Here is a 25,973-nt window from a genome sequence, read left to right on the forward strand (position 1 = left end):
AAATGTATAATTCTGAATACATAAAATTTAAAAGTTTTTGAACAAATAAAACAAATGTAGCTAAAATTAGAAGAAAAGCAGGAAACTGGGAGAAAAATTTTCACATAAAGTTTCTCCAATAAAGATCTCATTTTTTCTTCAAGGTTCCATAATGGTTGACAAAATAACCAAAGCTGGTTGTTCCAAAACAGGGATTTCTTAAAAATCATAGTCTCACAGGATTAAGAATTAAAATAGACCTTAGAAATCATCCCTTACAGCTGTAACATTCTACAGATAAGGAAACTAAGTCCCAAAGAGGTTGTTATTGCCCCTAGAGAGAACTTAATAAATGGCAAAACAGATTTGAACTGAGGTCAATAAGTCAAATTTGCAAGAATAAAGGCCATTCCCCAAATGATAAATGGTCAAAGGATATAAAAAGGCAGTTTACAGAGAAAGAAATACAAGCTATCAATAGTCATATGAAAAAAATGCTCTAAATCACTAAGAGAGAAACGAAAATTAATACCTGAGATACTACCTCATGCCTATCAGATTGGCTAAGATGACAAACAGGCACTAAAATTAATGTACTATTGGTGGAACTATGAACTAGTCTAGCCAGTCTAGAAAGCAATTTGGAACTCTATCCAAAAGCTATTAAACTGGCACTGCTTAACCCAAAGAGATAAAAAAAAAAAAAAAGGATAAAAAGGGAATATTTACAGCATTATTTTTTGGTGATAAAGAATTGGGAACTAGGGGGATGCTCATCAGGGAACTGCTAAACAAGTTAAGGTATATGAATATGATGGCATATTATTGTGGTGTAAGAAATAATGAAAGAGATGATTTCAGAAAAACCTGGGAAGACTTGTATAAATTGATAAAAATGAAAGAAGCAAAACTAGTTATATAATTAACATATATGTATATATGCACACAAATATTTACAAACACACATATATTTATACACACACATTCACACCAAACCACTGGTAAGTTTTGACTTTGTGAGAAATTCCCACACTGTCCATGTCCAAATCTATCTTATTTATCCAATGTGGGAATTTGTTTTAAATGACTATACATGTTTACAGAATTATTCATTTTTTTTGCTTTATCAATGGGGGTGAGAGGTGGGAGGAAGAGAATCTAGACCCTCCCTACTCCACCTCCTGAGATAGTTCTTATCTCACAGAAGCAGCCCTTGGCCAAGGATTGTGGGGGTGGTAGTGGTGGAAAAGGGAATAGATTTACAACAATGCTGTCTTCCCAGGCAGAACACAATGAAGCACTGAATTTGGCTCCAATTTGTATGGGATTTGGTTCAAGAAGACCTCAGTTCAAATCTGAAAAGGTGTATCCATGAAGGTTCCACTTAGTATCCCAATGTCCTTCTAAACCACAATACTCTCTGTTCCCCACCAGTCATGTTAATTCCCAGTTTATGTTGTCACCTCATTAAAAAGAAAGTTCCCTGAAAGCAAAGAGTGTTCTAGCAGCAGTTTTTATATTCCCAAGATTGAGCACAATGCTTGACATAGTTAAGTGCTTAATAAAACATTGTAAAAATTCATTTATTGACGTGAAATGGAGAAGTCTCAGTCAATGGTGAATAAGAAAAAGGAAGCAAAGTCAACGCTTTAGGTGTCCCAGAAAAAACTCTGAACATTGGCTCCAATTCGTCCAGGGACAAATTCTGAACCAGGTCTCCCTACTTCAGTGAAACGCCAAATATCTTCCATTAGCCTGTGGCTCTTTATCCCGAGTCTTACCTGATCTCTGAGGACCTTTGCTTAATCTGAGCCTACTAGAGTTGCAAGTTTTGTGCACTGCTTTAAAAAATTACTATTTTAAATGTTTATATAATTTCCATGCCGCATAACTAATTTAGAAGTTTCGTTATAGGCACCCATTTTCCCTAAGTTTCTCCCTGGAGTACTTTTAGAGCTCTCTATATAGAGGAAAGCTGAAGGAGGTGGAGGGCAGGAAAAAGTAAAGATGAGAAGCAGTGTCCCTGGCTGCTGCAACCACATGGTTAGAGGAAATCAGAGCCCACAGCTCTAAACAGAGAGAGCAAAGCGCAAGCGCGATCGATTTTTCAGCTCACTATTGCTTGCTCCTGGATTGCGTGGAGTGAGGGAGAACTTTCGGCGTTCGAGGGATTGAGCCTGAGCGAGACTCGGGGACGCGCACGCCGGAAGAGGCTCGCCACCGTCGTGCATGCTTGTAGCCGCAGCCCAGCTCCCCACCTTCTAGACGTCTGTTGCTTCACAGTGGTGGGAAAGGGCTGCTTCTGCCGCCTCTACGGCGCCAGCTGCCCGGGAGGGATGTCGAGGAGCTCCAAGGTGGTGCTGGGCCTCTCTGTGGTGCTCACGGCGGGCACGGTCGTCGGGGTGCATCTTCGGCAGAAGCAGGACCAACAGGTCAGGACCACGTGATATAGCCCCACTTTCCCTCCCCCCACTGCCTCCAGTCCTGGGAGAGGCGGGTTGTCTTCGATGCTCTCTGTGGCGGCCCGCGGGCGCTAGGCGACTGCGGCTGCGCGCTCTAGGGCCCCGCCTCCCGGCCTGACCTCGCTCGGGCCCGCCACTTCTACTTCCACTTCCTCTTCCTCTTCCTCTTAGCGTGGTCCCCGCGCTCCTGCACATTTTCGTCCGCGTGCTCTCCTGCCGAAAACCCAGCTGCCCGTAGTGAGGTTTTACCGCCGCTATCGTGACCGTGGTACTGTTGCTTTGTTTACCGAGCCTCCGTTTACCCACCTACAAAATGGGCCGAGTCTTAGTCTTACCACTTCGGGGGTTTGGTGTGAAGAATGGGCCTGTAAAACCCAAAACTCTATATAAACGTGAGTCCTATTACATTTGTTTGTCTTGTCCCTGCTAGGCTGTGAGCTTCATAAACTTGGGGTAAACCCCTGGATAGAGCCTTGGACCTGGAATCAGGAAGACCCGTATTCCACTTCGGCCTCCCACGCTTATTATCCGTGCGGGTCACTTCTCTTGTCTGCCTCAGTTTCTTCCTCTGTAAAATGGGACGATAATAGCACCTACCTCGGGATGGCTTGTGAGGTGGTTGCAAACGAGATAGTTGCAAAGCAATCTTGAAGGGTTTTGTTAATGCCAGCAGCTACAATTAATTGTAGCAAAACACGCAACTGTTACTAATTTATTGCTGCTACGTTTTAGTTAAGTAGAGCCAGTTCTTGTTTGACTCTTCTCTCACACACATAGTACAGGTGTAACGTTGGGCTTAAACTTAGTCCACTTCAGTTTCCTTATCTGTAAAATGGAGACAAAATAGCTTTTACCAGGTTGTAAGGATCAAATAAGATAAAATTTGGAAAGATCTTTACAAACTTAATTATGCTGTATAGGCTATCATATCACTTGCCCCAGGGTTACACAGCTAATAAATATCTGAAGCCAGTTTGGCACTCCAGTCCTGGTGCACTATCCATTGTGCCACCTACCTGCCCTCCATACAAATTTATCAAGCTTAGACTTCTTTCCTTTCAACTTACGCCCTTTGCTTCTCACCAAAAAGAACAAATCTAATTGCTCTTCCTTGTGAACAGTCCTTCAAATGCTTGAAAACTGCTTTCAGTTTCCCCTGGGGCTCCTATTTTCCAGGTTCCTTCTGCAAATATTGAAGTCTGTTAATCTCAAGAGTGTTCATTCAGTCTTCTAAAATGTAATGGGCCTAAGGCTTCTAGGGCAGAGATAGTTCCTTTTATTTCCTTGTAGCATCTGGTTACAGTACTAGGCAATCCAATCCATTAAAAATTTACTAAGCACCTAATATGTAAGGAGCTGTATTAATCTTAAGAATACAAAAACATTGGAAACCAAACTTTGCCTTGAAAGGATTTAATTAATGTTCTTTTAGGGGGATATAGCATTTAAATATGTGTAAGATGACTTGAGACATCAAGTAATTTCAGTGCAGGTTTGATGAATAAACGACTGAAGGAATGCTTGCTAACTGCTTATTCTCCTTTTACTAATCTTCCACAACTGTTAGTATCCTTCCCAAACTACTCTTTATTTTAAATATTCGATATTTTTGTTTATTTTCTCTGTACGTATATGTATTTATGTGTATGTATACATGACATAAACATGTTTTATATGTATATTTAATATTTCTAGAGACCATATTACACAAGTATATGTGCATATGCATATATAATATACACATACACTTCCTTGTATCCTCTATTGGAATGTAAGCTTCTTGAGAGTAGGAATAGTTATACTCTTTGTATTTGTAATGCCAGTGCCTAGCATAGTGCTTGGCAAGTAGTAGGTGCTGAATAAATACTTGTTTGATTGCATACAAGCTGTTTTCAAGTACTGAAGTTTGTAATTTTCATTTGGTTACCTAATGATTACCAGTGATGAATTTTATGGAGTAATCTGGTACTCTTTCTAAATACAGTAAATCACCTTTTGCCAGGAGGTTAATTTTGGTATTCTTTATTTCTTTTTTTTTTTTTTTTTTTGGAGAAGGGAAGGCAGGGCATTTGGGGTTAAGTGACTTGCCTAAGGTCACAGGGCTAGTAAGTGTTAAGTGTTTGAGGCTGGATTGGAACTCTGTTCCTCCTGACTCCAGGGCCCTTGCTCAATTCACTTCGCCACCTAGCTGCCCCTTATTCTTTATTTCTTAGATAATTTTTATACTTTCCCTTTTTTCCTACAATTTCACCAGAAGTAGATTTTATTATGCTTGATTTTTGCAATAAAAAAAAGTATATTCTTTTTCCCGATTCTGGTTTATTAATTTGAGTGAGGATAATTTATGATAACTGAATTCTTGGTACCCAGTTATTGTAATTTTAAGATATAGTTAAAACAGTGTGCTTCCTAAATTGCTAGATCTTATTCTGGTTTTCACTGGCGTAAAAAAAAATCTTAGGTAACTTAATTCTTTACCTTTGGTTAATTCTTAAACCTTCCAACTTTTTCCTGGGAATATTATTAAAACATTTTATTAAAATATATGTAGTTTGTTAAAACACAAGATTCATATGCTGTTTATTAAAAAAATATCCTGTATTATATTGCATATTTGTATTTAGATGAACTAAAACAAACACTATCTGGATTTGTACTTAAAAATTTGGAAGTCAAGTGCATCTTGGTGGCACTTTTTTTTTTTCTTGTAATAATACTAATGGATGGGAATAGTGTTCAGGGTGTTACTTAAGTTTGTTCCTTGTGTTTTAGAGGCTTCGAGACGGAGTGCTCAGAGATATAGAGAGGCAAAATCGGAAAAAAGAAAATGTTCGTCTTTTGGAAGAACAGATTATTTTGACTAAACATCTTGAATCAGAGCGAAAGAAGATGTTATTGGCAAAAGGTTCTCAAACATGAGTTTTGAAGTGAATGAAATATTAATGAAACAGATTTAGATTGTTTTGGAATTTTTTTTGTTTAGCTATGTCGTGGCACAAGTTAAGTGATTGCTTTCACCAATATAATTTTTTCTGCCTTTTAAACATTCAAATAAAAGAACAGTGGTTTATATCACTTAACTTTTAAAACTGCTTTAAAAATTCCTTCTATTTAAGCGATTTTTAATTGTGATCATTCACTTTTTAAAGACAACCCCTTTTTATCTGTTATGAACAGTATTAACTGGGTAACCATACCCCAAGGTTGTCACTGAAAAAAATAATCTTCCTGGCAAGAAAGGATGGATAACAATGTTCACATTAGTGGACTGATGAGTCGTCATGATGATGATGCTACTAGAACATCCACCTCTGAAGGTCTGGAGGAAGGTGAAGTGGAAGGTGAAACCCTCCTGATTGTTGAATCTGAGGATCAAGGCTCAGTGGATTTATCTCATGATCAAAGTGGAGATTCACTGAATAGTGATGAAGGGGATGTGTCATGGATGGAAGAACAGCTATCTTATTTCTGTGATAAATGCCAAAAATGGATATCAGCCAGTAAGAACCTTTTATTTTTTCTTTTATTCGGTTTCTTTTCTAAGGCTTAGTATTTTTTTAAAGTAACTATAATTGAAAACTAAATGAAAATACCTCATTGATACTAATTTCATTGACTGAGCAGAGCTTGTAATTTTTAAGGAGACTTTCGTAGTAATATAGGTTTAAGTAATATGTTAGTGTTATTTTTTCTTGTTGCCAAAGTAGTTAAGACTATTGTTAATGAATCTTTTAGTAAACAGTTTCACAAATCAAACATCACACTTTATTAAGTAGTTAGCCATATATCCTAATATGGAGATAGGGATTCTTCTGTTGGACTTTAGAATAGTATTGTGTCTTAAATGGATCAGTATAATTTACCTTAAATCAAAATCAACGTCTGACATAGGTTCACTTTGGGAAGGGAAGTTGTCTTGTGTTTTGCCCGAACTAAATCTATTTTGGCCTCTTCCCCTTAACTAATTACTACTGTGATCTTTTTTTTTTTTTTAAAGCAATAGGGGTTAAGTAACTTGCTCAAGGTTACATGGCCAGGTGTTTCTGGGTGTGGTGCTAAGTATCTGAGCCCAGATTTGATCCCCAGGTCATCCCAACACTGGAGTTGGTGCTCTTACTCGCTGTGCTACCTGGCCACCCCTATTACTGTAATCTTAACCTTGTTACTGTCGTATCTTGAGGCCACATGAGAATCAAATTACCTGTATATTCCTACCTCAAAATCTGGGCAAAAAACATCTATACAATCTTAAGCAAAACAAATTTTAGGAATGTTTTAAGTTGAATAGAATTTCTTTTTTTATACAGGAGTTTTCATTTAATAGAATTTTTAAAAAGTTGTACAGTAGTTCATCATCTGCTGGAATGATTATTCCTGGAGAATCAGACATAATGATATTTGTTAAAATGTATTTTACCCTTTTTGTCCAAATAACTTAAAATATTTGTCCTGAAAACTTGGCTTAATTTGCTATTTTTTCATTTTCATCTCTTCTCAGTAGTCTGTTAAAGTCTTAGAATGGATTAGTAAAGGTATATAGAAGTTTTGAGGATAAGACTACTGCAGTGACAGGTCATTGAAGGCAGAAGAGCATGTCTCTTTGTCATTCTTTTTTCTCTTAACCACAATTTTTTCCTTGCACAAAATAATGGAAAAGTTTCGAGGTGAAAGGTTAGCATCGTAGGGAACCCCTCTACCACTAGAAGAGTTTAGACAAGATCAAAGGAACTAAGTAGAAAAATTGAATTGATAAAAGTATGACTCAACTTTTTTTGCTCCAGTTATATTGAAAAACTAAAATATGATTGTGTTTGTCTTTTACTTTGTTTTAGGTCAGCTAAGGGAACAGCTGAGTTACCTCAAAGGTGATAATTTTTTCAGATTTACTTGTTCAGATTGTTCAGAGGATGGTAAAGAACAATTTGAAAGGCTGAGATTGACATGGCAACAAGTAAGTAAAAATCTATTACAGAAGGGTGACAGTATCTCATGAAAATTTGGTTCGTATTATGAAAATATTAAAAGAAAGAATAGGTAATTGAAGGAATTTTGGAGTTTCGTTATAAAAATGGTAAAACATGCATATCATAACAATTCTGATCCTGTCTTCCTAGAAAATGAAAGGGTTGAACTAGTTCATCTCTGAGTTCCTTTCACTTTTAAATCCTGTGATACTACAGTCTTTTTTTTTTTTTTGCCTTGAAAAGAACTGTATTTAATATCCTACTCTACAATGGCTCTTCCAAACCTTTTTGTCCCTCAAGGTTCGTTCCCATGGCTTCCCTTCTCCTTGCTACCTTCTCTGAGAGCTTTGCCTAATATTTTACTGAAAAAAATTGAAGCCATTCATCATGAAATTTCTCCTCATTGCAAATTACTCATGTTCCTTCTAACATTGTCTTCTCCTTCACTACTGTCTCACATGTTGAGGTGACCATAGTCTTTACGGGGGCTAACCCCCTCTGTGTGTTTAAGTGATCCCATTCCATCCTGTCTCCAACTGATTGCCCCGTCCGTAATCCCCGTGCTGTCACTTACTTTCATTCTCTTCCCTGCTTTTTCCTCATTCTCTCTTTCCTATAAACATGCCCATGTATCTTCCATCCTAAAAAACCCTTACTTTATCTTTTCATTACTACTAACCGTCTTCCTATCTCTTCTGCACTTTGTGGCTAAACTTCTTGAAACGGAGATGCCTTCACAGTTCTACTTCCTGCCTTATCATTCCACTGAAACTGCTCTCTCCAGATTGACTAACCATTGGATGCCAAATCCAGTCGCCTTTTCTAAATCTTTATTCTCCTTGACCTCTGCAGCTTGACATTGTTGATTACCTCCTCTTCCTTGATATTCTCTTCTCTTGAAGTTTTCTGGTCAAGACTCTCCCAATTTTCCTTCTACCTATTTAACCACTATCAGTCGCCTTTTCTGGATTCTGTTCCAAACATGCCCTCCAACCATAGGTGTTCCCCCGCAGGGTTCTGTTCTAGTTCCTCTCTTTTCTCTATCCTACTTTTACTTGTTGATCTCTTCAGCTCCCATGAATGTAATTACCATGTCTATGATGTTGATTCCCAGATCTAACCATCCTGCCTCAACCTTTTGGCTGATCTTCAATCTTGTATGTCCACCTGCCTTTCAGGCATCTCAGACTGGATGTCCAGTAGACATCTTAAACTGAACATGTCCAAAACAAAGCTCATTTTCCCCTCTTACCCTTCTCTATTACTGTAGAGGGTGACACCATTCTCCTAGTTCCTCATGCTTACTACCTAGGAGTCATCGAGATTCCTCATTTCCCCACCTCAACTCCCCCAAATATCCAAGTTCTGTGGATTTCTCCTTTGTAACATCTCTCAAATATGCCTACCTTCTCTCTTTAGACACTGCCCTGACTCTGGTGCAGGCCCTTATCACCTTAGACCTTGGACACTGCAATAACCTACTGGTGAATCTGCCTCCCTCAAGTCACTCTCTTCTCCAATTCATCCTCTATTCAGCCAGTAAAGTGATTTTGTTAAAATGCAAGTCTGACCACTTAATAAACTGTTGTGGCTCCTTGTCACCCCCAGGCTCAAATACAACATCTGGCATGTAGAGCCCTTCATAATCTATCACCTTCCTACCTACTACCTGCCACATACTCTTAAGTCCTGGATGTAACACTGGCTCCTTGTTGTTCCATGCTAAAGACAATTCATCACCTTGCTCTGGTTTTCTGCTATGCCTGGAGCATTTTCCTCCTCATATCTACCTGCCAACTTCCCTACCTTCTTTTAAGTCTGAAGTAAAAAATCCTGTCTAATGCAGGAAGCCTTTCTTAGGTCCTCTTAATTCTATTTCCCTCTGTTAATTATTTTCTATTTGTATATAGGTCCTTTATATTTGTTGTCTTCCCTATTAGATTATGAACTTCTTTAGGGCCAGGACTGTCTTTTGCCCCTTTTTGTATCCTTAGGGCTTGCTTAACTCTGTGCTGGATATTTAATAGGTTCTTAATAAATGTTAATTGATTGAACTATGCAAAATATATGTTCTTAAAAATGTTAACACTTCAATTTGGAGATTCATGAAAGACCCCTAAAAAGATCCTTTCCTCATGTAAATACTATCCTGTAATTTTAATGAAAAATATGGTTGGTATTTTTCTGGCTACCATTCAAAAAACAAAAGTTATTGTTTTAGGGGGGAATAATTGGAAGAATAAAGAAATCCAACAGCCTACAATATATTATAAATATGATTACTTGATTTCTTAATGTTGTAGATAGTGCTATTTTTCCAGTATTGTATGTTGTAAATATCAGTTGCCATAGAAAGTATGGACAATTAAGAAAAATCATATCTTTTTTTTTGGAGGGGGGAAGGCAGGGCAATTGGGGTTAAGTGACTTGCCCAAGGTCACACGACTAGTAAGTAGTGTTAAATGTCTGAGGCCAGATTTGAACTCAGGTCCCCTTGACTCCAGGGCCAGTGCTCTATTCACTGTGCCACGTGGCCACCCCAGAAAAGCCATATCTTTTATGGACATGTGATCTCACTGATGTGTCGTCCTACCAAAGATGTAGTTGGTAATTCCTTTCTGCCTGCCTGAGTAGTGCCACACTTGTCCCTAGATTCTTTTAATTTTCCACAGAGGAATCTACCTAACATGCTGAAGGCCTTCCTTGTTAATCCAAATTTTTCGAAATCCTTATTAAAATTTATCAGCACAACATTGTATTTTTTAAAAAGAAAAAACTAACAATTTGAATTCTGTTTATATGCATTACTTTTGAATGTAGAGTTGGAAGAAGCCTTAAAGATCTAGTTCATCCCCACCTTTTATTGATGCAGAAACTGGAGAATGGTTAAGAGATTTGCTGAAGGTATATAAAGGTAACAGAAAGAAACAACTAATCTGTTGCTTGAAGCTAGACTTGTATATCTTCTGGAGGTTGAAATAGCAACTAACTAAAACAGTTACATTACAGCAGTGTAAAAAGAGTGCCTCATATATCCTTTTGTTCTAGCTTTAGCCAAGACGAAGTGGTGGTATAGTAGAAAGAATACCACTTTGGATTTGGAGAAAACTTTGAGCTGAAACTATCAAATTGTGTACTCTGTGGGCATTTTGGTCAGTATAACTAGCTGAAAGTCATAGTGGAAACTTTTTTTCTCTCATCATCAAAGTCTTAGCAGTGTACATTTGATACCTGATTTATTTGGATAGTTGCAGTAACTCTTAGCTGATTATATATTTTTTGAAGTGGTTCAAGACATCTATTTTGTCTTTCAATTGTTTCCTATTCCACACTTGGATTTGAGCCACTGGCTTGCAGCGTATGTGAAATGATGATGAAGTTTATCCATTCTCTGAGTGTGCTGCTCTGTCCTTCCTGCAGCTCTCAGCTCCTGTTCTAGGAACTGAGTTTTGTAACCTCCAGATGCCCTCCAGACTTGCAGTGTTCTACTGTAGATGGTAGGTGTGTCTGGTGGTCTTACTAGTAGGAAGGGATATTGTCAGCAGGGGTGGAACCCTATCTGCTTAAGGTCCCATCTTGCCAAGACGAATGACTGGTGTCTGATCACATGCTGCAGCCTTTAAGCTATTTCTTTGATAATAACCCTACTTCTGAGTTGTGAGTCCTTTGAGAACTTCTCTGGTCATTGTTCTCCTTACATATGGGTGAAAAACCTTTTTTAGTTATCTATACCGTCATCAGGCTTATGCTTTGTCTATGAATGCCATTAACCAGTATAAGATAGAAATAGGTAAGGAATAGGCAGAAAATTTTGAGTATTTGGTATAGTATAAAAAGTGCTAGGGGGCGCAGTGAATAGAAACACACACACAAAAAACTAGCCCTGTGACCTTGGGCAAGACACTTAACCCCAAATGCCCTACCCTCCCCCCTCCAAAAAGAAAAAAAAAGTGCTAGACTACAAGCTAGAAGACCTGCATTCTAATTAGAGCAAGTTCTTTGATGGCCTTAGTTTGACCTAGTTTCTTTTGCTTTTTTCTTTTTTTTGGAGGGGGGAAAGTAGGGTAATTGGGGTTGTGACTTGCTCAAGGTCACACAACTAGTTTTGTGTTAAGTGTCTTAAGGCCAGATTTGAAGTCAGGTCCTCCTGACTCCAGGGCTAGTGCTGTTATTCACTGCGCCACCTAGCTGCCCCAGAATTTGATGATTTCTAATGGTTATTCTGTGATCCTGTAATTCAGAAGAAAAACAGAAATTAAAGAGAGAATAATTTTTTTTCATCAAATCTACTTTCAGATGCACCAAGTATAGAATCAAATTAATTTTGCTAAGTTAATCTCGTTTATGCAAAATAAAAGGGCAAGGTGATATAGTAGAAAGAGTCCTGAATTTAGGTGGGTAAGATCTGGTTTCTAATCTCACTGTGTGATAAGCCAAATTGCTTAAATTCTCTTAACTTAAGTTGCTTTCTCTGTAAAATCAATCATTTAACCAAATAAGCATTAATAAAGCATCTAGTATTGTGCCAAGACACTAGGAATACAGTGGTATAAATGAAATACTCTTTGCCTTCAAAGAGCTTATATTCTGTGGGAGAAAGCAGCTATACATAAAAGTGTATATACAAAATAAATGCAGGTCAGTTTTGTGAATGAGGCTTTGGTGGCTGGTGGAATGAAATGGTGTGAAGGTAGTATAACTATATCTGCCCCAAAGGAGTGTTGTGATAATCAAATGAAGTAAAGCTCTTTGGGAAATTTAAAAATGTCAGTTATTTTCTTTATTCTTAAAATAAATGACCTGGTCTGAGTGGCCAGTGCTACTTCTTTAGCCTTCTCTGATTCCCCCTCCTTCAGTTAATAATAATCTTTCCATTCACTATGCTTATATTTCTGTAAACACATGTATCGTTTTATAGCATAGTTTTTGTTTTATTTTGTAAGTCCCCTGAGAGCAGGTATCACATGTTACGTAAAATGTGCGTTTCCTCCAGCTCCTAGGATACTATCTTGCACACTGTAGGTAATTTGGTTTAACGAAAAACCCTTTTATTATGTGTAAGGTACTAGTACTATTCTCAAGACAACAGATACTGTTCTTAAGAAGTTCACGTTCTAAATTACACAAATGACTATGGTATGAGATAGGTAAGGTAGGTGACACAGTGGTGGGAGGCCTAGGCCTAGAGTCAGGAAGATCTAAATTCACATCTGCTTACTAGCTGTGTGAACCTGGGCAAGTCACTTAACCTCTATTTGCCTCAGTTTCTCCATCTGTAAAATGGGAATCATAACAACACCTACCCCTCAGGCTTGTTTTGAGAGTCAAATGAGATTATATTTGTAACGCACTTAGCATAGTGCTTGACACATATTAGATGCTAATATTATAAAGATAGCATATAAATATTATCGGGCAGTGGAAAGGATCATGTAGAGAAATTTGAAGACAAGATTATTTTTGGGATAGAGTGTTAGAAGCTGTGGTTGTGGTGGCAGGAAAGTCAAACTTGAGATAGTTAGTGGAGGTCAGAAGGAACTTCAGTGAATGGAGAGTCAGAGTTGGGAAGAGGAGTCTATTGAAACATGGGGAATGGCTTGTATAAAGGAAGTGGGGTTGAAGAGAGTAGGATGACGAGGATGGGTCCTTGCATAGGGAGAGGAAGAATTCCATTTAATTCCTTTAAAATGTATTGAACAGATGTTAGATGTGTGCCTAGCAGTGTTCTAGGTTATATCTTCAATATAACAAAGAAATATCTGTCTTGCATTTTTCTGGACTAGTATAGGGTTGGCAGCTTACTGTAGTGAACAAAATATGGATTAGGCAGCCAGGGGGTGACATATTGGAGAGAATGCTGGACTCAGAGTCAGAAAGATCTGAGTTCTAATTTTGTTTGTCTGGCGCTGGGCAAGTCACTTAGTCTCACCCCCTTACTCATCTATTGAAGGAGGGAGGGGTTGGACTCTGGTCTCTAAGGTCTCTTCCACCTCTAAACGTAAGATCAATGAAATTGGTACACTTTTTTTCTGCTAGTGACCTCATGACCTTGTTAGACAAGTTATTTAGTATTTCAAGGCTTCAGGTTAAATGAGGGTGCCTGATAAAAAGCTAAAATTTTCACTTTTGTGATTCTTAAGAATTTTAAGATCCTGATAGTAAGACCTGGTGTACAACAGATATACTTGCATAGAGAAATTATAAAAGTCAAAGAAAGTTGAAATTAAATTATTTGAAGCATCGTAGTACATCAACAGGTCTTCCTATTGGGCATGGTAAAATGATTATTTAATTTGTAAATAATTAATGCTCTCAGTTAATTGTGATGCATCCAACCTCTTGTATTCTCAAAATAAATCTTTACAGAAGTTCTTTCAGAATCTGACACAAACTGTTAAGAAGTATACATTTCTTTAGATCCAAAAAAATTGGCTAGAATATTTTTAAGGATTTCAAATTTTCTTTGAAAAGAGACAGAGTTGCATAATGGAAAGAACATTGGGCTGAGGGGAGATGGGACCAGGATTTAGGTTCTAGCACTACTCTGTGACCTTGGGCAATTGATTTTAACTTTGCTGGAACTCAGTTTCCTCCCCTGAACAGAGCATTGAGTTAGATGTTGTCTCAGCTCGTTTGCATTTCTAAATGCCTATGTTCTTTTTTCACTCCTTTTTACCCCCATTTGTATGCCAGGTTGTCATGTTGGCAATGTATAATTTGTCTCTGGAAGGAACTGGACGCCAAGGTTATTTCAGATGGAAAGAAGATATTTGTGCTTTTATTGAGAAACATTGGACTTTTCTACTGGGAAACAGGTAAAACTGTTTATTTGAAATTGCAAGCTGTAGAAGGTAAACCATGCTACTATATTTGTGTTATCATAATCTATTCACTCAAATGTGGTATAATATAGTGTGGGATTCGCAGTGACTGTTGTCGTTACTATAGTTATAGTTGCAGGTCCTAAAAGGCCTGTTTGACAGCATTTATTGAGCTTCTTAGAAGAATGGATAAAAAACAGACTTTCCAGGGGAGCCCTTAAAAGAACAGAGCAAATTTCTGAATAGGAAAGTCTGGTGATAGCTAGATACATGTGCTTTTTTCCTGGGTTGCATCCATTACTCTTATTCTTTTAAACTCTTAGAACAGTTTAGTTACTTGTATTCATTCTTTTGGCACTTACATAGTATTTGGATGAACTTAATACTGACTCAACTAAGATTCTGAATACCTTGAAGGCAGTCTTTATGTTTCCTTTATATTCCCTACCGGGCATATGCTAGCCACACTAAATATTTGTTTCATTAGTTTTTGTCATATTTACAATGTCACTACCACTGACTGATCTCTATATTTTTCTTAAACTTTTTCCATTCAATCAATTTATGGGGACTTTCTGACATTTTACTATGCTAATGAAATTGGTTAAATCCACTTACCTTTGAATTTTGTTCAAGATTCTGAATTCATTAGATGCTGTATCAAGTCTTGGACAAAATGTTAATAAATCTTGTACAGTTTAGTGACTATAAATATGACTAAAGTCTCTGATCAAGTCAGAGCAGGATTTTTATTAACTACTATCCTGTTTAATATAGTCTTTTGTGTGTTTTCTCCAAGGTAGTGAAATAAATTTACCAAATAGATTTAGGTTTGTTTTTATTTTTAAGCCTTTCAGGTTTTGTTGATGTTGCTGAGAACACTTTGGAGTGAGTGAGTCCGGTAGTGTGTGACGTCATGAGACCTTGTAATAAGAGAAATTGCTAAGTTAGAGAATATTGTAGTCTCATTTTATGATAGGGGTCATTCTGGTTCCCAAATTATTTATTGGTGTTAAGAAAGGAGTTGACAACACAAAGGGTCCTATTCATTAAAAGAGAGGCCTATTGCCTTAGTATAATAATGATTTTGGCATTATCTATGGAATTTGTTTTAATGTACCTTTGCTGTGTGGCAGGAAAGAAGAAAATTAAATTATAACTTTGAAATGTTTCTGTGGGTTTTATGAGTGCTTTTTTCTTATGAATGTTATCTTCTTGTTTGTGTGTTTGCCAAATTTTTGTTTTTTAAAAATACTGTCTTAGTTGATGGAAGTTGCTCATTTGTTTGTCCTTGTTAACCGAGTTCTGGGGTTTGTTTGGAGAGTCATCTTCTCAGAGCTGGCATTATTTTTTTTACTGGATTTTTTTTTTTTTGCCATTGAATTTAACATTCCAGCTACCCTGGAATGTTACCCTTTACCCTGACTACTTTCAAATCTGCTAAAATCTCACCATCCACAAGAAGCCTTTCCCAGTTGTCTTTAATCTTAGGGCCTTCCCTCTGATACTATCTCTAATATATCCTGTACATATCTTTTTTTGTATATGGTATTAGCATATTTTCTCCCCCATTAGACTGTGAGCTCTTTGAGAGCAGGGATCATTTTTTGTATTTGTATTCCCAGTACTTAGCATACATGGTAGTCGTTCAGTAAATACTTGTTGACCTTCTTTTGAGATGTCACTCCTTATAAATGACATAAAGGGTTTACATAAAATCCTTGTGCAATTTAGAAGTTTTAATAATTGAGATTTGAGGCAAGATAAAAACTGCAAATGTTTTACAGAGACAAATTTACTTCTCAGAGCTGAAATGCATTGTGATCTTTTGTAGCTATATGATAGTGCATACTTTATGGGAGTAATTTTTTTCTCTCACAGGATCTGAAATAAGAATGTTGTTTTAAGTTACTTTTAAATGAAATTTATGAATTGTCTACAGCATTCTTAGAACCTAAATAAAGTTTGAAAGTATACTTGGGAAGATTGTACGGGGCATGTGAGATATTTCTATACAGCTCCAGATTTAAATAACTTTATTTTTTTGTTTCTTTTTGACTAGACCTGTGATTTAATCAGTGTATATACAAACAGATTATAGAAAGTCAATGAAAACTTGACTAGTAACCCAGTATAAACAATTTGGTTGACTAGATTTCCATATCATCTTTAATGACATGAAATAATTTTTTCTGGCTTTTGTAAGTTAAATTTGTTATTCTAGGTTTAAATTCTGAAGAGGGTATGTTTTTGATTACTAAAGAACAATGTGAACATGTCTGTTGCTAAAAGTACATTTTTTAGTTACACACAAAATATGTAAATATATCGTATATGTCTTAACAAGAAATTCATGACAAAATACCACAAGCTGGCTAATGATCCTGTTATGGGAAAGTATTTTAAAATTTTTAAAGGCAATGGGGTTAGGCTCAGTAAAATACTGTGTGCTATGACAGAAAAAGATTTACATATAGACAGACATCCTTTAGAGTACATAGTGTAATTAATGAATTCATTAATTGTTTTTCAGTGCTATGAACATTATCAAATAACAGTTTCAGAAACAGTTTCATGTTATTTTCTCTTGGAGACCTCCCTTTTCCTCAGAGAAGTGAAGTGATCATGCATCATGGTAGAAACAAAAAAGGTTGCTTCTCCATATTATTTCTTAGTAACTCAACCTATTTATTAGACATATGAGCAAATAAGAAGAAATGTGGGATTATGCTCACCAAACACTTCCTAAAATGTTATCATGAAAGATTGAGATGCAAGTTTGAGGCCTCATGCATCTTTTCTAATATGTATTAAAGATATCAGTGTCTGACTCTTTTTGTCATTGTGTCACAGATCACTAAAAGGTATTTTTAGAAGAGGCCTATGACTGGAGAAAGTGGATTTATTTCATTTCTACACCCAGGTCTTGGTGTGTATGAGGGTTTCAGAGAGAGTGGGAGTATGACTAGAAGTATTTCCTAAACTTCTATTCATTTATCACTTTGAACTTTGAAGGGTGGTAGGAAAGGGTAAAGAAGAGAGGGAAATGCAGAAGGGTACTCTCAATTGGAGCTGCAATTAGACTTACTTCTTATCCCAAATACTTCTCATACCCATTGAGAAAAATAACATTTTTACATTTTCTGATTAGGTCTAGTGTTTCTAAATACATTTAGAATTAAATAATATAAATAAATAAGAATTACAAACATTTCTTGTTGAGGATCTTCTAATTTAGTCTCTGGAGAGCAGACCCTGGCCTTTACATTGAAAATTTTAAAAAGAAAATGTAAAAGAATTATCTTAATTGCTTCTTTCATAATATTGTCAAAGCACGCTTTGAAAGATTTTTTTCCCCCTGTTAAGTAAGTTAACATTTTAGGACTTCTGGGACATCGCATCTCTTTCAATCATGCTTTTTTAGAACTAAAACAATTTTTCATAAAATGGAAGTTGAAAGTCAATAATTTCCCTGAAGTTTAAACCCTCAGAGCTTGTGGTACATGCCATGCAGTTCTGGTTCTGCTTCAGTACTTGAAAACCTGTAATGGGGGTTTTTCATTGATGCACAAGCCCTCAGGCAAAATGAACTGGTTTGGACAAAAGAACTTTCCATGCCACTGATTCCCAAACTTCTGGGAGTAGAGTTATAACACCTTGTTTAACTTCTTGACGTCTGTGCAATATCACATATTTTTAATACCTTTAAATGAATTAAAATTTGTTTCTTTGAATATCTCAATGATGCTTCTTAAAAGGGCATCTAGTTGGCGCAGTAAATGAAGCACTGGCCCTGGATTCAGGAGGATCTGAGTTCAAATCCAGCCTCAGACACTTGACACACTTACTAGCTGTGTGACCTTGGGTGAGCCACTTAACCCCAATTGCCCTGCCTTCCTTCCCTCCAAAAAAAACCAAATAATGCCTCTTAAAATAAACATTGACTTCCTTACTCTCCTTGAATTTGGCTTAAGGAGAGAATAACATACACACTCAGTGGGGTATCTTACCTTAAAGGGAAATAGGGGGGATGATAGAAGGGAGAGCACATTGGGGGGGGGGTAGTTAGAAGCAAACATTTTTGAAAAGGGATAGGGTCAAAGGAGAAAATAGAATAAGTGTGGGGCAGGATAGGATGAAGAGAAATATAGTTAGTCTTTCACAATATGACTACTATGGAAATGTTTTACATAACTACACATGTATAACCTATATTGAATTGCTTGCCTTCTCAGTGGGGGTGGGTGAGGAGGGAAGAAGGGAGAGAATCTGGAACTCAAAGTTTTAAAAACAAATGTTAAAAATTGTTTCTATATGTAACTGGGAAATAAGATGCAGGCAGTGGGGTAGAGAAATCCATCTTGCCCTACAAGAAAGTAAGGGGAAAGGGTAAGGGGAGACAGAAGAGAGGGCAGACTGGGGGAAGAGGTGATCAGTATGTATGCTTGCCATCTTGGGGTGGGGGTAGGGAAGAGATAGGGAGAAAATTTGGAACTCAAAATCTTGTGGAAATGAATGTAGAAAACTTAAAAAATTAAACATTGACTATCAGAAAGTCACATTTGCTGAAATAGACATGGAGTATGGTTTATATGCACCTAAAAATAGTTGTCAATTAGGAAAACCTATATAATTCATGATTTTAAATATTCTTTGTCCTTTCTTTTAGGAAAAAGACTTCAACCTGGTGGAGTACAGTAGCGGGTTGCCTTAGTGTGGGAAGCCCAGTGTTTTTCCGCTCAGGTGCTCAGGAGTTTGGAGAACCAGGATGGTGGAAACTTGTTCATAATAAGCCCCCAACAATGAAACCTGAAGGAGAAAAATTGTCTGCTTCTGCTCTGAAAGTAAAAGGTATCTGGAACAGTACAAGAGGTGCCAGGCAAGCCAAAGTCAACCAAGTTTAAAGATAGGAGATCCTAAAGATAAGAGTCCTTTTTTTTAACTGGAATAGCTAGTTTGTGTCCATGGTAGCTACTGTGTTGGTATGTTCTGTATAACTATTTTGTAAGCTTTTTAAAAAAAAATTATAAACACCTTCCTCCTTTTACTAATAAAAGTTCCTGTTCTGTAAATTGTCTCAAGTATTTGAAAATTTCTTGCTGAAAATCTGATTTCTAGGTATCTTTGGCTTTTTAAATTCACACTTTGGAGACATTTAAAAGCCTTGTTTTAACCATAATTAGACATTTATTGAGCATCTTCTGAGTATAAAGCATTGTACTAATAAACATCTAGAGTAGTGAGTAGCCAAAGAATCTAAAGTTGAATACTTGTTTGAGAGCCAATAAACATTTGTTAAGCACTGAGTCTGGCTTATATGAGGATATCTGTCTGAAAAAGAAAGACTGTCCCTGTCCTCAAGGAGCTAACTATGGAAATGAGGAAAGACAACACACAAAAGGTAATTGAAAAGGAGGGGCAGGGAGTTGCCAGAGTGTACCCCACTTAGGTCTTGAGGTTCTTAGGAGTCAAATCAACCTGAACAGTTTGTGGTAAATGAAATTTGTTGGAAGCCCTCTATATAATGGGAGGCCTTGGGAGTAATTTATTCTTTTACCCTGCAGCCCTCTAATCTGAAGGGACAGGATAGTGAGGGTAGTTGGGAGGTGTGGATTCTCAAAGGTGAACCTCTAAGATAATGAGATTGAGCTTAACCTAGGGAAGGCTTAATGATCCTGGAATTGAAAGGAAGCAGAACAGCTAATAGTCAATGAAGAGTTTAGATATATAAATGGTAAGTTAGTGTTCACATATTTATTATTTTTCTTTAGCCTCAAAACCAACTTTGGATCCCATCATTACTGTGGAGGGGCTTAGGAAAAGAGTGAGTCGAAATCCTGTGGAATCTGCCATGGAACTGAAGGAGAAGAGATCACGAACTCAAGAAGCTAAAGATATTAGGAGAGCCCAGAAAGAAGCAGCTGGTTTCTTGGACAGAAGCACATCTTCTACCCCAGTAAAATTCATCAGCCGTGCCCGCCGGCCTGACATGGTTCTTGAGAAGGGAGAGGTGATTGACTTTTCATCCTTGAGTTCCTCTGATCGAACCCCTTTGACAAGCCCATCTCCTTCTCCTTCTCTTGATTTTTCTGCTCCTGGAACTCCAGCTTCCCATTCAGCAACTCCTAGCTTGCTGTCAGAAGCCGATCTTATTCCAGATGTAATGCCACCACAAGCCTTATTTCATGGTAAGAATTACCTGTTAGGTTCTGCCAACCCTCACAGTCTTTTTTTCTTCACTTCGGTGAATTTTGTTGAATATTTATATTTATTTAATATTGTGTACCAGATGAAATATAACTCTAAACCAAGTTTTCAACTGTTATTTAACATTTTTTTATCCTGACTTAAATACCAAAAAGGCATTTCTGTTTACACAACAGAATAGCAAAAAAGGGCTTCTACGAAACTGAATATCTGTTTCAATGCTGCCTTGCTTTTTAAAAAGTATATAATAAAATAACATGTTATTTTCAAAATTGATTGTCTGTGCTTTTTTCCTAATTTATTTTCCTCTTGTGCATTCTTAAAGTTTTAGTGGCTGCTTTTTTTTTTGGCATCCTTATTGCTAACTCCCCTTTTCAAATCAGAAGAGAAAGAAGGATAAAGAAAAAACCCTTATAACAAATTGGCATAGACAAGCAAAATGAATCCACACAGTGGCTATACTAAAAAAATGTCTGTCTCTGCATCTCTTATGAGGAGGTGTGTGGGTAACATCTTCATTCTTTTCTTTATAATGTTTCTGTTATTGTATAAATTGTTTTCCTCGTTTTCTTCCCTTTATTCTTTCCAGGATTCTCTGAAATGGTCTCTTTCATCATTTCTTTTTTTAAAACAAATTTACTGTTATTTTCCGTTCTGAATTCTTTCTTTCTCCCCTCCAACTCCCCCCATTTAGAAGGCAAAGAAAAATAAAGCCTATTCTAAATACATATACACATGTGATTGCTGCATTCTTCATGTCCAAAAGAAAATACACTTTAATTTGTACTCTTCAATCCATCAATTCACCGTCTGGAGGGTAGAAAGCATGTTTCACTTTGAGGTCTTTGTTGCTGTGGTTGGTCCTTGTGTTACAAAGTCTTACTGTCTTACAAAGTTAATTATCTTACAGAAAAGTTGTTCTGCTCACATCACTTTGCACCAGTTCATACAAATCTTCCTAGGTTTTTCTGATACCATCTCCTTTATCATTTCTTATAGCACATCACATTTATATGCCATAATTTGTTCAGCTCTTCCCCAATCGATGGAAATCCCCTTGTTTTTCCAATTGTTTGTCACCACAAAAAGAACTGCTATAAATATTTTTGTACATGTATGTTCTTAGCTTCATTCATTGATCTCTTTATGATATAAATATAGTAGAGGAATTGGAGGGTCAGAAGTTACATATGCACAGTTTAATTGCTTTGGGGGCATAATTCCAAATTGCGTTCCAAATGGTTTTACTAGTTCTCAAAGCTCCACTTAACAATGCATTAGTGAACCTATTGGCCCATAGCCCCTCAGCATTTGTCATTTTCCTTTTTTAATCTTCATAGCCATTCTGATAGTTATGAGATGGTACCTCAAAGTTAGTTTTATTTGCGTTTCTTTAATTATTACTGATTTAGAGCATTTTTTTCATAGGGCATATGTGAATGGCCTGTCTTTTATTTCTTAGAACATAACCATTATATCCATAAACCACAATTTGTGCAGCCATTATCAAGTTGTCTAAGAGGCAATCTGAAATATTCCCTCAGATACTAGTTCTTTATTTTTTTTTTGTTATCTTATAACTTAACCTTTACTAACTGCTCACCTCCATATTCACTCTTCCTGTTGAGTTTGATGTATTTCTAGACTAAAGTGTTTCTGTGTGTATCTTTTGTCCATTTCAGATAAGAATGAGATTTACCTGATGTCTGGTCCCCATACCTTGCCTCCAAGTTGTATGCTCTTCTCCCATCACAATTATGAGAAATATATGTACACTAGTACATATTCCTTTTACTCTCCCTTCTCTTTCCCTTCAACCCCTTAGAAACCAGTTTACCCCAGAAGCTCTTTAAATCCCTTAATATACTTTGAAGACATTAAGGTTCTGAAGAGACACTTTCTTCTCCTTCATTATAATGTTGGCAATAGATTGTCATTGAAATGATTGAGAGTGTTCTTCTATTAAAGGTCTATTTTTTTTCCTCTGTAGAATTATATTCTACCCTGCAGGTTAAGTTATTTTCCATAGTAAATTTATCTTACGTTTGGAATGTTGTATTTCATTATCTCTGGTTTATAATAGAAATTGCTAGGTCTTATGTGATCTTGACTTTAATTCCTTGATGCTTAAACAGGTTGAGTTGGAGGTTTTGTTCTTTGTTTTTTGGATCTTTAAACTTGGGAGCTCTGGATTTTGGTCTAGCTAGGACACTGTTTTTTTATATTTCCTATTTTTTCAATTGTTCAGTTTTTCATTATGTCTTGCTACTTCACGGAGCTAATTTCATATTCTGTTTGGTCTATTTCTTGAGTAAGATTTACCACTGTCTTTTCTAAGCTACTTATCCTCCTTCCAGATCTTTCCTCAAGAGCTTTATTTCCTTTTTTATCTCTTGTTTCTTTTAGCTTGGTATTCTTGTAGTCTTTCTTTGAAGATCCATTTTTTTCCTTTGAGTCTTTACTCGTAGTTGTTTGTCATGGAGTTATTATCTCTGTTTGGGACCTCTAGACTTGAAGATGGCGGAGTAGTAGAAACAGGACTTCATTGGGGCTCTGGCTCCCACCTCCTCCAATTCATGTAAAAGGTGACTGAACAAACTTTCAAGCTACAGAACCCACAGAATGACACAGAGAAGCTAACCTCCCCCTAAAGACAGGCCAGCACAGTGCTCTGGGAGCTGACCCTCGCTCTGCTGGAGCCTGAGGTTTTAGCCTTAGGGCGGGCCTGACCAGCTGCTGGCTGGAGGGACTTCAGATCACCAGCATTTGTGGCGGTTTCCAGAATTATCAACCCCATAGATGCTAAGGACAAAGTGAGAGGTCAGTGCAGTGTGGACTTTGGGATCTGGTAGTTTGGGAGTACAGTTGGCCTCTGCCCCTGGGGTGAGACGCCACTGAGGCACCGTGGCTGCTTCATGTCCTGGCCTACAGATTGTAGGGGGACTAAGCAATCAGTCTGAGGGGTAATCCCTCTTCTTTTAACTGCTTGGATCTGGATTGCGGCCTAGGGTGGAGGTCCTGGGGTGTGCGACCAGCTTGCCAGAGCATGTGGAAGCTTCAGAGAGGTCACCCAGCTAATACCTTCAGCAGCTGAGAAAACCCCAGCAATTTGGGACAAAGCTTCCCTGTCTGGTGGCAGAGTCTTAACTGTGGCAAAAAGCCCAAAAGTCAAGCAATTGAATGGCAACATGAGCAGGCAGAGGAAGCAAACCAAGCAGAGAAATCGAACTTTACACTTTTATATTGGGGACAAAAAGGATCAAAGCATGGAACAGGAGGAAGACAGTGAAGTCAGAACTCCTGCACCAAAAGCTTCCAAGAAAAATATGAGCTGTTTACAGGCCATAGAGGACCTTAAGGATTTTGAGAACCAAATAAGAGAAGTGGAGGAAAAATTGGGAAGAGAAATGAGAATGATGCAAGAAAATTAGGAAATGAGAGTCAACAACCTGACTGAAGACAATAACACCTTAAAAAATAGACTTAATTCAGATGGCAAAAGAGGCTTAAAAAGCCGAATTTGCCGGATGGAAAAAGAATCTCAGAAGCTCACTTAAGAGAGTCATTCCTTGAGAATTAGATTGGAGCAAATAAAAGCTAGTGACTTTATGAGAAATCAAGATATTATTAAACAGTTCCAAACAAATAAAAAAATAGAAGGCAATGTGAAATTTCTCGTTGGGAAAACCACTGACCTGGAAAATAGATCCAGGAGAGATAATTTAAAAATTATTGGACTATCTGAAAGCCATGATCAAAAAAAGAACCTAGAAATCATCCTTCAAGAAATTCTCAAGGAAAATTGCCCTGATGTTTTAGAACCAGGGGCAAAATAGAGGTTGAAAGAATCCACCTATCACCGCCTGAAAAAAAATCCTAAAAAGAAAACCTAGGAATATATAGCCGGGTTCCGCAATTCCCAGATCAAGGAGAAAATATGATAAGCAGCCAAGAAGAAACAATTTGAATATTGTGGAAGCACAATCAGGATAACGCAGGATCTGGCAGCTTCTACACTGAGGGATTGAAGGGCTTGGAATATGATATTCCAGAGGTCAAAGGAGCTGGGATTAAAACCCAGAATCACCTACCTAGCTAAACTGAGTATCATGTTTCAGGGGAAAATATGGTCATTCAGTGGAATAGAGGACTTTGAAGCATTCTTGATGGAAAAACCAGAGTTGAATAGAAAATTTGACATTCAGATACAAGAAGCAAGAGAAGCATGAGAAGGTAAACAGGGAAAAGAAATCATAAGGAACTTATCAAAGTTGAACTGTTTACATCCCTACATGGAAAAACGATAATTGTAACTTAATGAAACTTTCCTCAGTATGAAAATAGTTGGAATAGAAGTGTGTGTGTATACATGCTTATATGTCTATATAGGAGTGTATATGGGCATATGAATACATATGTGAATGTGTGTATATATGTTTACAGGTATACATAGAGGGCACAGGACCAATTTAATAGGAAGGGATGATACTTAAGAGGTGATAGGGGAATATAATGAGAGGAGATGGGGAGAGACAGAATGGGGTAAACTCATGGAAGAGGTAAGGGAAAATGGTCACAATGGAGGGGAAGGAAAGGAAGGCAAAGGGGAATGGGTCAACCTTATTCTCATTGAATTTGGCTTAGAGAGGGAATGACATACACACTAAATAAGGTATCTCATCCTACAGGAGAGTAGGGGGGAAAGTGATGAAAGGGGGTATGATGGAAGGGAAGGCAGGTTGGGGGGAGGGAAATTGGAAGCACCCACTTTTGAAAAGGGACAGGGTCAAAGTAGAGAATAGAACAAATGGGAGGTGGGATAGGAGAGAGGGAAATACAGTCAGTCTTTCACAATATATCCACTATGGTAATGTTTTGCATAGCTACACTTGTACAACCTATATGAAATTGCTTATCTTCCCAGTAAGAACGGGTGACGAGGAAGGGAATGAATATGGAATTCAAAGATTTAAAATCTAATGTTTAATATATATATATGTTTATTAATATAATTTTATATGTAACTGGGAAATAAGATATACTGGCACTGGGACATAGAGATCCACCATGCCATACTGGAATCTCTAGACTTGCAGTCATTTTTAATAGCATTCTGTGTTTTCCTTGATTTACTCATCTCTCTGGCTTTCGTTCTTGAATTTAGGCTTTGCACAGGATCAGGTTCTGCTCCCTGCTGTACTCTCGGGTGGGATGATTGACCCTGAATGTTCTCACCCTATTAAGTTCTTTTGTTATTCTCTTCTTAGACAGGCAGCAAGCCAGCATTTATTAAGCACTTAATATGTGTCAGGTACTATGCTAAGTGTTAGAGATACAAATAAAAGCAAAAAAAATCCCCACTTCTTGTTTATACTCTTTTTAAAGAATTTAATAGTATTTTTTTCAATTACATGTAAAGACAATTTTCAACATTCGTTTTTAGAAAGATTTTAAGTTCCAAATTTTTCTCCCTCCTCTCCCCAAGACATCAAGCAATCTGATAGAGATCATGCATGTGCAGTCATGCAGAACATTTCCAC

The 25,973-nt window shown here is 37.2% G+C and overlaps 2 protein-coding genes and 1 non-coding gene across 6 annotated transcripts in view; all 3 read left to right on the forward strand.

Annotated features, from left to right (window-relative positions):
* The first annotated feature begins 764 nt into the window (after nt 1–764).
* PET117 (PET117 cytochrome c oxidase chaperone) lies at nt 765–5,501 on the forward strand. Of its 2 annotated transcripts, XM_069075470.1 has the most exons (3): nt 765–2,411; nt 2,613–2,833; nt 5,214–5,269. In XM_069075470.1, exons 1-2 carry the CDS (start codon nt 2,316–2,318, stop codon nt 2,829–2,831), a joined length of 315 nt encoding a protein of 104 aa, XP_068931571.1. In that variant the 5' UTR covers nt 765–2,315; the 3' UTR covers nt 2,832–2,833; nt 5,214–5,269. The 2 variants fall into 2 exon arrangements, with proteins under 2 accessions (XP_068931571.1, XP_068931572.1); XM_069075471.1 differs by lacking the exon at nt 2,613–2,833 and having other exon boundaries at nt 926–2,411; nt 5,214–5,501.
* Nucleotides 5,502–5,679: 178 nt separating this feature from the next.
* KAT14 (lysine acetyltransferase 14) overlaps nt 5,680–25,973 on the forward strand; it is a 66,254-nt gene continuing 45,960 nt past the window's right edge. For all 3 annotated transcript variants that reach the window (XR_011165962.1, XR_011165963.1, XM_069075469.1), the window contains exons 1-5: nt 5,680–5,941; nt 7,274–7,392; nt 14,099–14,220; nt 18,896–19,077; nt 19,998–20,414. Coding sequence is in view for 1 of the 3 variants with exons in the window: in XM_069075469.1 (XP_068931570.1) it covers nt 5,683–5,941; nt 7,274–7,392; nt 14,099–14,220; nt 18,896–19,077; nt 19,998–20,414 (1,099 nt within the window). In the remaining 2 variants the exon portion in view is untranslated. The remainder of the gene's footprint in view (nt 5,942–7,273; nt 7,393–14,098; nt 14,221–18,895; nt 19,078–19,997; nt 20,415–25,973) is intronic.
* Nucleotides 10,768–11,012, forward strand: LOC138152220 (small nucleolar RNA SNORD17). The gene has a single exon (XR_011166053.1). It is a non-coding gene; the product is annotated as a small nucleolar RNA SNORD17 (small nucleolar RNA).

Source organism: Petaurus breviceps, unplaced genomic scaffold (assembly GCF_028583685.1).
Source record: "Petaurus breviceps papuanus isolate PSGF00001 unplaced genomic scaffold, PetGlider_PUasm1.0 90919, whole genome shotgun sequence".
Taxonomy (NCBI): Eukaryota; Metazoa; Chordata; class Mammalia; order Diprotodontia; family Petauridae; genus Petaurus; species Petaurus breviceps.

Coding starts and splice junctions, on each gene's coding strand:
- PET117 (XM_069075470.1), top strand. CDS start 2,316: ATGTCGAGGAGCTCCAAGGTGGTGCTGGGCCTCTCTGTGGTGCTCACG. Junction 2,412..2,612: donor GGCAGAAGCAGGACCAACAG/GTCAGGACCACG, acceptor TCTTCCTCTTAG/CGTGGTCCCCGCGCTCCTGC.